Raw genomic sequence first — 12,018 nt, 5'->3', positions numbered from 1 at the left:
TGTGAATTTATTTTGATGTATTGGCACTAGTACTACAAGTGACTGTACCCTCCATTAATTGTTGTTAGATGTTGCCACTTCATATGTTGAGTAATTAGTACTCCCTCGGTCCCAAAGTTCTTGTTTTAGATATGTCTAAATACGGATGTATTTAGTTATATTTTAGTGTTAGATACATCTGTATCTAGACAAATAGAAAACAAGAATTTTGGGACGGAGGAAGTACTTTCATACATTGAACAATTCCAACTTATGATCCTAGATCAAAAAAATTCGAGTTGAGATCAATTAGAGATGAATCTATGATGCTATTCCTATTTCCATGTTTTATCTTTTATATATTATATAATTCATATAAAATGGTGCTATAATCATTTATACATGCCAAAAACAAGAGGCTGTCCAAAAACTGTAAGCACTTAAGATTTTGAATACACACTCTTAAAATCCTGGGCCCACCCCTGGCGGCAGGTGAAAATGTGCGAAGTGGGGCCAACCTAAAAAAGGACGTGTGTGCGAGGTTGGCATGTGACATGTGAGACGTCGAATTAGATTAGATGGTGCGACACGTGTGAGACCGGCCAAAAGCTTCGGCCGGCCAGCCGGATCAAATCATTTCCCATTTTGTTTTTTCGTGTAACACCTATGGAAGGGCGCTAGCGTTGGGTACACCGACTCTTACATGCACACTAACCTAATATTCTCATTTATTTTCCTCTCTAGTGTCTAAATAAGCGCCTCCCCACTGAAGATGCCATTATAGAGGCCGCCATGTCTCTCCGTAGGACAACTTCCATAAGACTGGTTCATAGGTGTAGCAATTTCGTTCTATCTACAAAACCGCACAGGTATATAGCTAGTTCTAGCATCCCTTGACGCCATCGTAGTTCCCGTGTTGGGCTTTCATCAACGAGGACACCACATGCACCTACCCCTTGCTTTGCTTGCAACCTCGCCAACGCTGCATCACCGCATGCAGGCGTCGATTGAGCCCCAGCACAACACCCCTCCCCATTTTTTGTTGTAGTCATGCCCCATCCACCTTGCCATGCTACGCTATGGGGAAGGAAAAGGGGGAGGGGGAGAGCTATGGGAGGGGGGGGGGGGGGGGGAGAGAGAGAGAGAGAGAGAGAGGCCATAAACGTGCCTACGAGACATCCAGGAGGGTGTGATGGGTGTGGGGCCCATTGCCGTGTGGTGACATCCAGAGAGACCGACACGCAGCTCGGTTGATCGGCCATATAGAACATTTCACTTAAAAGTTCATTTTATTTCCTCTCTATGAAAGTATGGGCTGACATATCTGGCGAAAGCTCGTCATAAGACATGGCATTTGCGAAGGTTCGTCTGGCAGTTTTTGTGTATTTTGAAAACTTGGAAGGTTTTTTGTAAAAATGCCACGACATTTCTTTTATTTTGAGTGTAAAAAAGTCATCCAAACTGCACCGTAGGATCAAGATCATGTGACAGTTAGGATGTTCGCTGGCAGTTTCTCCCTCATGAACGTTTGCTAGTTACCATCTACTACCACTATAAAAAGAAGAGAGGGGCAGATCCAAACAATCATATCCATTCATCATTAAAATCTAATGGCCCTTAATCATTCTGTGTTTAACGCTATCAACCACGCAATAAGCCACAGTCTATCGATGCCCAGCAGTAAAAAAGAAAGGAAACCGCCCGCTTGCACGACCTCCTCCTTCTCCCGCACGACCTCCTCCTCCTCCCGCAGCCGCGCCATTCGCCTCCCGCAGCCGCGCCCTTCACCGCCTCCTCGCGCCGCCGGAGCCACGTGAAGCGGCCGCGGGTCGCCGGGAGACTCCCCAGCCGCACGACCTCCTCCTCCTCCCCAGCCGCGGCTCGCCGGGAGCCTCCCCTGCCGCCGGAGCCGCCCCGCCGCAGCGTGGCCGCCGCCACTCCGCCTCCGCCACTCGCCCCCGCCGCGGGAGCCGCCATGGGACAGCCGGAGCCGCAGCGGGTGGGAGCCGCCCGCCGGAGCCGCCGTAGGTGGGAGCCTCCGCCGCGGGAGCCGCCGTGGGACAGCCGGAGCCGCCGCGGGTGTGACCCGTCGCCGCGGGAGCCGCCGCGGGCGTGAGCTGCCGCCCCGCCCATCCTCTCCCACCACTCGCCCATCCTCGCCCTCCGCTCGCCGATCTTCTTCTCCGCCGCCCCGCCTTCCTCTGCTCCTCCTCTGCCGCCGACGATCTCATCCGAGCCAGTAAGTTTTCTTTACATTCAAGTGTGCATTGTTTGAACAACATGCTTGTGGTTCTGTTCTTTCCACACAACATAATCTGATACATACATGATCCTTCTGGTTATGATTATTTTAGTGCATACATACATGATCCTTCCACACAGCAGGAACAATTATTCTGGAACAATTGCCGTATGTGAATTATCATGATCCAACGCCAATGCCACACTCGGTGCTAAAAGGGTTACAGTTTATGAGGACATATTGAATTAGTGAGGATTTCAGAAATTTGTAGTCCAAGCAACTCATACATTTGAAGTTTTGTTGCTTACCTTCCCATCCCATTGTGTTGCTATGCTCCTGAAGTTGCCTAACTATAGGAAAAGGAGGCCAAAGTTTTGCTATACTGGGTTATCCACAATAGTATCGGCAGCGATGTTTTGTTTTGTCACAACTACTCAAATATATAATCTAAATATATAATCTGCACATTGTAGTTTGAGTTAAAAAATACCACATTGTAGTTTCAATTAAAAATTAAAAAAAACCACGTGTTTTGTTGTTTCAAGAGATTGAGTCATGGGCTGTGATCAAGCATTATCTATTGACATGAAAGGTAGATCTATTTAGATCATGAAGGTTTGCGCACTGTGATACAAAAGGCCGTATGCATCGACGAGGCGAAGGTGGGGCTTACTGGGATGGGTTGAGAGGAGGCAGTGGAGAGAGTAAATGGGAGAGGCGGATGGTGAATATAGGATGTTGATAGAATAGATGAATTTGTGCGTGCAGGTTATCTGTTCCAAGGTCTGCTCGGGGTATGCAGCCTTGTTGGAACTACTGGAGTTGGAATCTTCAAAGTTTGAGTTTAATCCTTTCTAATCAATGAATGTTATTGATGGAATTTTCCAACTCTGTTCTCGACTATATGGAACCTCTTGCTATTAAATTGAAGTACCAATCATGGCTCTTGGGTCTTCTGTACATGTATGTGTACATTACTTACTAATGGTATATGCACTAGACCTTTCTGTATAGGATGACCCATTTCTAGGCATAGGCATACAGAGGTTTCAATTTTGAAATTTGGCAGGCTTAATTAAAGAATTCAATTTCCTCCTATTTTTGTATGGACAATGTATGTGCCTCTTAGAAGATGACTTTCTATTCGTACAAAGTACTATTTTGTGTGTGTCATCTGTCATGCATAGCCAAGACAACCTAACTATCTGATCTTTGGGATGCTAATTTGTGCACACACAATAAAAACCAGCAGCAACGACAATGTTTCCTGTAAAGATCAATACCTGCTACATCTTCATTGTTTCCTTTGATAATGAATTCTTGCTACAGCTACAGTGGATCCTGTGATGCATTGCGAGGCCTGCAACGGCTTCGAGTTTTAACATTTTTTAGTTTTAGTCCAGCAATGAAACGCATGTTTCTATCTAAAATTTTCTTCCTCTGTTGATCACCAGGTTCCTGAAGCATTGTATTTCCAGTTAAAGGATGTAGTGATGTTACAGAGGAGTGCGCGGCTGGCCGGCCTATGTGATGTTCCTGCCTGCGGCTGCCACCAGGCTGTGCATGCGGCTTGCTTTGTTCAGGTCCTCTCAATTTCAGGAGAGGAAGTGAACTCGATTAATACTGTCAATTTGGGAAGCAGTTTTTGTGATTCTGGTTCAGCATGGATAATGTTGTTTAGCACTGTAAACATTGTCATGGTTAATTTTAGTTACTAGATGGAACAGCAGTGCTACAAATTTTAGAACTAGGACGTCGTTTTCCACAGTTCTATCGTACAGTCACAGTTCTAAGCTTAATCTTATTAGTTCTGTAGCATTGCAGATCAGGGTCTTTTTTCCTAGAAGATCAATACCTTTGGTCAGATTTAGCTTATTTGATAGTGAACAAAACATAAATGGTGTGAATATAACGAATAATTACGCGGTGTGACCTATCAAAACTATTAACGTGAATTTTTCAGTTCTCATTTTTACACTTATTATTCTTCCCTTGAGATCCACTGTTTGCTCTTCTAACAGTATAATACTAGCTGTGCACTTGCAGCCCCTTTCAGTTGAGCTGGGTCCTGGTATCCTCGGGAACATTTTTTTAGGGAATCCAGGTAAGCTCAGCATGATAAATTGATAATCAGTCCATTTCATTCATTTACTCTTTATCTGTGTCACTTGTCACAACCTCATTCCTGTTAAATTTGAAGCGCCCACTAAATACTATTGCTATTAGATCTAAAGACGATGCACTCTAGAAATTTAAGTGAAAAAAGTTGGGTAATGCATTTAGCATATTTTAACTGTGAACGAGGGACATTCCTGTTAATCTTTGGAAGGCCCTCTAAAATATCTCCTTTTATTGTTTGCTTCAACTGTTGGAGATGTTCTCGCAGGCGGAGATCTATATGATGTAAGTTCTTATGGTGTTGAATTTTCTTTTATGGATATTATTGTACAGAGGATAGCAGCTTTGGGCCTGTGTGCACATGCTAATGTTCGCTGACTCTATTGTAGACTGTCTTCGAGAACATTGCTGACTCTATTGTAGACTGTCTTCGAGAACAATTTGATGAACCAGTGTCGCCCTTCCACCTGGTTCTAAGGGGAAAGTAAATTACGTCGCTTCAGCTATTCAATACAGCCTATAGGTTAGTGGAAGCTATCACTTTATTCCAATTTCTAATTTATCTGCATGTGTTCTACCCATGCTTAACTTTATTTGAAACACTACTCTTGTCATGTATGCAGGATACAGTGCTAGAGTTAGAATTTCAGGGCCTGAAAAAGCAATTTACTATGCTTCAGGTAAGAAAGTTATTTCATACAACTCTTTTTAGGAAAGTTGGTACTCCCTCTGTAACTTCTTATAAGATCTTTTAGAGTCCATGATGGTGTCAAAAAACGTTTTATTTTAAATTACAGAGGCAGTAGCTTATTGTGTTGAACTTATTGAACAACAGGCATGGCATGCGTGTACACCAAGACCTGTTGCATCAAAGCTTTTTGCGGATACACCTCTTCTTACAGGACAGCTTTGTGTACAACTTATATTTAGCTTCAATTTCCATAATAAAATGTGTTCTTTTGTTTTATCATCATGGTTTCTCTTCTTACGTAACCAAACATTCTCAGATATTAGTTTCTTATTGCCCTCCAAGTCCATTAAATCTCAGTCTTATCTATTTTGTGATGGTTTCCAGCGTGTGCTTGATGCATCCCTTGGTTCTTGGAGGAACATGTGCTATTCCTGGTGCTTTTGGTTGTGGAAAAACTGTTATTAGTCACGCACTTTCCAAGGTGATCACTAATTCTCCATTCTTTACTGCCCTGATGTAATAGCTCCAGAGAATTGCTCCTTCCATATATTTCTGGGTGACATCTCTATACTGACTGTTGAGTTTAACAATCTCTGTAGTACTCCAGTTCTGAAGCTGTGGTTTATGTGAGATGTGGTGAAAGAACAAATGAGATGGCTTGGGTTCTCATGGACTTGCCCCAATTGACAATGACGTTCCCCAACAGACGTGAAGAGTTTGTCATGAAGAGAACAACATTGGTTTCTAACGCGTCTAACATGCCTGTCGCTGCTCGTGAAGCCTCCATTTATACAGGTAAAGGTGTAATGCCTTGATAGCCGTAGAAGTAAAGGGATTTATTGATCAAGCTGGCTCATTATATTAGGGTTCTCTTGATCTTGCTTACTCAAGTGCTTCACCAATAGAGCTGCACAACATGTGTGGTGTGCCAAGCCGTGCTTTCAAGTTGTGTCCTCGGCCCTCCCCGTCGTAATGCTCGTCTAGCATGAAGCTTGAAAGTTGATCCAAACCAACACCATGTATTCTTATGGATGTATGAGTCAACTCATTGTAGGTGGAGCTTTTCTCTTGCGCACAACTTACTTTATTTTATGCTTTATCAGTGTAATGTCCAGTTTCATTTGCAAGTATACCATTACTCTTCTCATGGTATTGCAGATGCATCATGTGTAGCTTTTCAGCCTTGCAAATTAGAGGTTTAATTTATACATGCATATTGTTAGAATATTGGTGCGTTCAAAAGACTATGGGTGGAATTAATAAACTGGCAGAAAATATGAAACAAATCCAGGATGCTCTGTCAGCTTTTCGTTGAGATTCTGCTAATTTCAACAAGGTAATATTTAAGATTAATTAAAATCTTGCATTTCATTGTTTTATCTCAATCACTTATCATCTATACTATTGCACACAAAACACTTGCATGATTAACAGGAGTAACTTCAAGAATTGGAGGGAGCAGTGTGTCTGGTCAATAGGCAAGCAGTTCCCCCTGCTCCATCGAAAGCTACAATTGAAGAAGTTGTTGCACTACAAGCTGAAACGACCAAGTTAATGTTTGATCTTTTGTTACATCGATTTGTAAACCTTAATGTCTATTTGCTGCTTTCACAAGACTAATTCACTGGTGGACGTTTAATACTATATATACAAGTAGATTTCCACATATGACTATAATATTAGTCAAACGCACGTGCACGCTTACTAGTTACCAGAAAGTATTTGTGTATTTTCACGTGGCACTAGATTTCCCACAAAATCATCTCAAAAAGAAAACCGCGAGGGTATATAGCGGGCCAAACTCCACTTCTCCATCGGCCCATCCCAGCTCTGACCTCTCCTAGCTCCCCTCCTTCCCCGATGGCCGCCGCCACCATGATTCCGTCTACCCTTGCCGAGTGCGACGGCTACAACGAGGCCTTCCTCCTCGAACTGCGGTGCCACATCACCAACCGTCCCAACGCCACCACCGCCTGGGGCGCCACGAGCAGCCGCGTGCCGATCCAGGTGACCTTCCACGCCACCCAACCGCCGCTCCCCTCCTACCTGTGCGTCCACTGTCCCGGCCTCGACTTCCACCGGTCTGCGCCCCGGGTCGTCGCCACCGACGCGGACCTCGTGCTCCTCCGCATCCCCATCAACCCCAACGCGCCCGACGACGTAAAGTCGTGGGACTTCTTCTTATACAGGCCGCGAGCCCATAAGCTGAACCTGCTCCCCAACCCGCACCCCAGAAGTTTCCACGACTCCGCAACCGCCCTCCTCAGCCGCGATAGCGGTGCCTGGTACGCCGTCGCCGCCATCAGCAATTGGTCCCCGGTGTATGAGAGTGAGACCGAGAGCAGCAGCGACGCGCCCATTATCAGGTGGGAATTCCAGCTCCACCTATACCGCTCCTATTCGTGCGACTCCGAGGCTTGGATCACCATGCCCATGTCAGTGGACGAGCTTGTGAGGGACAAGCTCGTCCCACTGCCGGACAGCCCGGTCTGCAAGAAGCGGTACCACGAGACGGCCAAGACGATCACGCTCGGCGGCGAGCGCGGCACGGTCGCCTGGGTGGACCTCTGGCGCGGCATCCTCCTCTGCGACGTGCTCGTGGAGCGTCCGGTGATAGTCCAAGACATCCCGCTGCCCGTGCCAGCAAGGGAAAACTGGGGTCGTCTCCTTTGGCAATTGGATCCAAACTATATCCGGGACGTCGCCATGAGTAGACACAAGGATACCATCAAGTACATTGAGATGGAGATCTGGACACCAAGAATGCTGCATAAGGACCCTGATTCCTATCTGGATTGGGTGCGATGTAAGCCGAGCGTCTCCCAGGTCACCCCTGGTGGCTGGAAGGCCAAAACATGGAGCTTGGCAATACCGCCGGTCGGTGCCGGTTCATTGGCAGACTGGCAGCCTGACTTGGAAATTGGAGTCGAACATTGCAACATTGATGACGATGACCTACTGAGCGACAGCGACAGCGGCAGTGACGCCACGCTGAGATTAGAGAAACTTCGGATGGCGATGGCAAACCCGAGTAGACCCACCATAAGCATATATGACAGCCATATTGTCTACTTCATCTCTAGCATCAAACCTGAAGGCATGGAAAAATTGGAGATGCTGATTGCTGTCAATGTGAGGAACAAAATCCTGCTAGGAGTTGCACAACGTGCTGCCCAGAAGAACATCAATCCCATGCCCGCCTTCCTCACCAGTGAGATCTGCACATATCTAAGCAAGAGTGCAGGTAACGGACTTTTGTTTTGTGTACTGCTACCCTGCTCGACTGCGTGTTTTTGTGTGTGGCTAACTGGCTATCCCTATGAATGTTCAGCTCTATGTCAGCTGGTTAAACGTGTCCTGTGGTAACCCAATAGAAATAGGTTGCTGAATTTGTCTTGTGTTTTTGCGCAACCATTCTTGTAAAATTGTGCAAAATTATTGTGGAAATTGATGGTAAAAAAATCAATCCCAAACTCTGAAAACCGTCCCCTGACCCTGATTTTGGCTAGCGCATGCCTGGTTTCAATCCTACCATCCCCTGACCCTGATTTTGGCTAGTGCATGCCGGGTTTGACCCCATTGACCGTCCCAATCTACAGCGATGTATTGTCAGTACATGGTCTAAAATAAGGCAGAAAACAATAAATTTCAGGTTATTCTTAATTTATTTGGCCAAAATGTCTCAAACTTCCTTGAATGATCATTAAATTATTGCAGATTTTAAATAATTATTTAAAAAATGGATACACTTATTGGACAAAAAAGGGATTATATTGTAAGTATACATATTTGAAGTATACATTTTTTCTAGAGTACTTTTAAATATGTTTGGAAAAAATATCTAGAACTTTCCGAGAATACCCAGTATATTTTTCTTTCTTGACAGAAGTTTGGATAGTTTCATTTTTGGACAAAATTTGGCCAAAAAAGGGCCTGAATTTGTAAATTCAGTGTATTGAATTTCAGGGCATTTTAAAATATGTTTGGCAAAAATATCTGAAACTTTAATAAAGTGATCAATCTTGATTTTACATATTATTTCAATTTTTCTGGATACTTTCGTATTTGGACAAAAATTGACCAAAAAAGTGGCTGAATTGTAATTTCATGTTATTCAAATCTGTTCAGCACAAATATCTGGAAATTTTCCAGAATGGTCAGTATATTACTATTGATTTTACAGAATTATTTCAAAAAATTTCTTGATATTCGATTTTCTGGATAATGTTTTGCTAAACATAGTCTGATAGGAGTATTGTAATTTCGCCTCATTTTTATATCTGTTCAGCAAAAATGTATATTACTTTTCCAGACGTGTCTGTATGTTTGTCCTGATTTTAGTGAATTATTTCAAAATTTGCTAGATACTGTTATTCTTTGGACAAAATTTGTCCAAAAAAGGCAATAGTATTGGTTCCTGATTGGGCTAGCTGACTGGATGGTCAACGGTGAAACCTGGCTTACTCAACGAGAACTAGGTTCGTGGTTGAATCATATCCGGGTTTTGATAGTTCAGGGTTGAAACTTTGGCAGTTTTGGAGTTTGGGGTTGAATCTTATACAAACCGAATAGTTCAGGGTTGTAATATGGACTTCAGCTTGATTCCCTTCTTATCAAAGTACATCTTTCTTTACTGTAGATTGGGTTGGTGTAAATAATGGCCACAAGTCCATATCTTCTAGTTTCGTTTAATGATTGTGGAGTCTGCCAAGTTGAGAGAAACTATACATTGCATTTATACATGCTTGTAATGCTAGCTAGAGATAGGTAACTAAAAGTCTGTGTTTCAACCTGTTCCTGGCATAGTGTCAAAAAAAAAGTCTTATATTATGTTACGGAGGGGATATTGAAGTTGTGTTTAATAAGAAATTAAGTTCCTCTGGGTTTTACTTTAATAGTAAGAAGTTTCAGCAAAGCCAACCTGGACAAGTGATTCTAGCTGCAGGTTTTTGTGTGTCTTATCTTTGTGCTAGTATCCGGCAACATGGCTGCTTTATCTAGTTGATGGAAGAAAATGAATCAGTTATTGCTCTTAACCATTTTCCTATTAACGTGACCAATATACTCTTTGATGCAGGCACATCAGTACAACTCAAACGGACTGAAAAAGAAGCTGTTAAGCCAACTCACAAAAAGGAGGGTAAACCAACCAGGGTGCAAGTGGACGAACGGACCGGCAAAACAAGGCCGCCTGTGAACCCAGGGGTAATGAATACCTTGGAGCACAGCCTGAGGCGACTTGGTGAGCAGATGAAGGATGCGGAAACTGGCGATCAAGGAGCTTGTTGAATTGATCTATGAGAAATGAGAGTTATGCCAAAAATGATTATCTGGATTGATTTATGTGGAACTTGTGTAGCCTCGTCTCCATTCGGTTTTTTTTTTGCGACCAATGTTTTTCATGTTTTCGCTTGATTCAGTATGTTCTTGCATCACACTTAGAATATTAGGACAGAGGGAGTAGTTATTTATGAAAATGCCACTTTTTTGTTTTTTTCATCTTCTCATGCAAAATGAGTGACTGGTGGGGCTAGCAAAATGGACCATTAAGGGGTGGTTACTGCTGAAAAGTAATTGACGACAATGGCAAAAGCATAAATAAAACGGATGGAAGGGTGGCAGTTTCATAGTTACCTAAAAAGGGCAAAGTCAGAAATTCAAGGAAGACTAGTGGGATTGACATACATTTTCCCTGTAAAAAAATTACTTTTTAGTTGCTGAAATGCCTATCATATCCTTTGGTATTGTGCTGATGATTGAAGTTCTAATCACACCAATTTTTCCTTTTGCTACTTGATGAATTCTTTTAAAAGAAAAAAGTACTCCCTCTGGAAAGAAATATAAGAGCGTTTAGATCACTAAAGTAGTGATCTAGACGCTCTTATATGCATAAATGGTGTGTCAAATGTACTCTTATGTGTCTATCTGAAGTATATATCTTTTCAGCACCGGATGCATACCAGTTGGAAATCGACACAATAGTTCTTGTCAATTGTGGAGAGCCCTGTTAATATTAGCTAGTTTAGATGCACAGCTGGAAATAAAAATAGGCCGAACCTATTATGTTTCTCGGTGGATTTTTGGTTTTCATAATGTCTTATTTTTTCCACTTGGTCTGACAAGGAATTGAGTTTACTAAAGATGATTTCTAGAAAGTATCTTATCTCTCGCGTGGATTGTGTTATGGTAATAGTCAGTACTGGACCAGGTTGTCTGCCGTTCTCTTGAAACGTGTGACTGACACATAAGAGTTAAAATGAAAGAGAACTAAATGGAAGCTGAGACCTAGCTAACCAAATATGTAACCCCATTGGCACTTTTTGAAGCTTAAAACTAGTTACACTCTTTTATTTGGAAGCTGAACCCAGTTGAATAAACTGAAGTCCTATTTTATGTTTTGCTGAATATGTTCCTGAAGTGAGGAGTCCATTTATAGTTCTGCACTCGAGAATAAATAATTTTCTTTGGCTCGTGTTATTTTTCTCAGATTGCATTACTATGCAGTCTCAGTTCACCTAGGTATCCCATTATAAGTCTCTCTGTTCTTTGGTTTTCCATCAGAATTGCCAATTGTTCCTGACTTATTATTCTCGTATAGGTACTGGCATTGGTGATGGGCATGGTGGAGATGAAGTGAACAATATGTGAGATGATTGTTTGGTGAGACATGCTAGTATGATGTGGTGACTCAAAAGGTGACTAACATTATTTCCTAGATATGTCCATGCTATTTTACAATTTGTGGCCGCATGGGCTTTGGCTGATGATGGTTTTTTCCTATGTGTATTAACTCTTTTTGTAATTTGTAAGGCATCCACTACTTTGCCAGAATCCTAGTTAGTACAGTCTCTGTTAGCACGCACTGATAAGTTATAACTGATAAGCATCTCTAGTCATGTCAGATGTTGCTTTTGTTATATGTGCAATCAATTTTTCAACTTGATCAGTATTTTATATATTGTCATTTCACTAGGTTCATAAATAAAAA

General features: G+C 42.7%; 1 protein-coding gene and 1 pseudogene across 1 annotated transcript; both read left to right on the top strand.

The window, feature by feature from the left end:
• The first annotated feature begins 3,160 nt into the window (after positions 1 to 3,160).
• LOC123066284 (V-type proton ATPase catalytic subunit A-like) lies at positions 3,161 to 5,845 on the top strand (annotated as a pseudogene).
• A 1,011-nt stretch (positions 5,846 to 6,856) lies between these two features.
• On the top strand, positions 6,857 to 10,452 carry LOC123066283 (uncharacterized). The gene is made up of 2 exons (XM_044489395.1): positions 6,857 to 8,274; positions 10,108 to 10,452. The coding sequence occupies exons 1-2, from the start codon at positions 6,891 to 6,893 to the stop codon at positions 10,317 to 10,319; spliced, it is 1,596 nt and encodes a 531-aa protein (XP_044345330.1). The 5' UTR covers positions 6,857 to 6,890; the 3' UTR covers positions 10,320 to 10,452.
• The last annotated feature ends 1,566 nt before the right edge of the window (positions 10,453 to 12,018 follow it).

The sequence above is a fragment of the Triticum aestivum genome, chromosome 3B, assembly GCF_018294505.1.
Source record: "Triticum aestivum cultivar Chinese Spring chromosome 3B, IWGSC CS RefSeq v2.1, whole genome shotgun sequence".
NCBI lineage: Eukaryota > Viridiplantae > Streptophyta > Magnoliopsida > Poales > Poaceae > Triticum > Triticum aestivum.
This window is presented reverse-complemented; position numbering and strand designations above follow the sequence as displayed.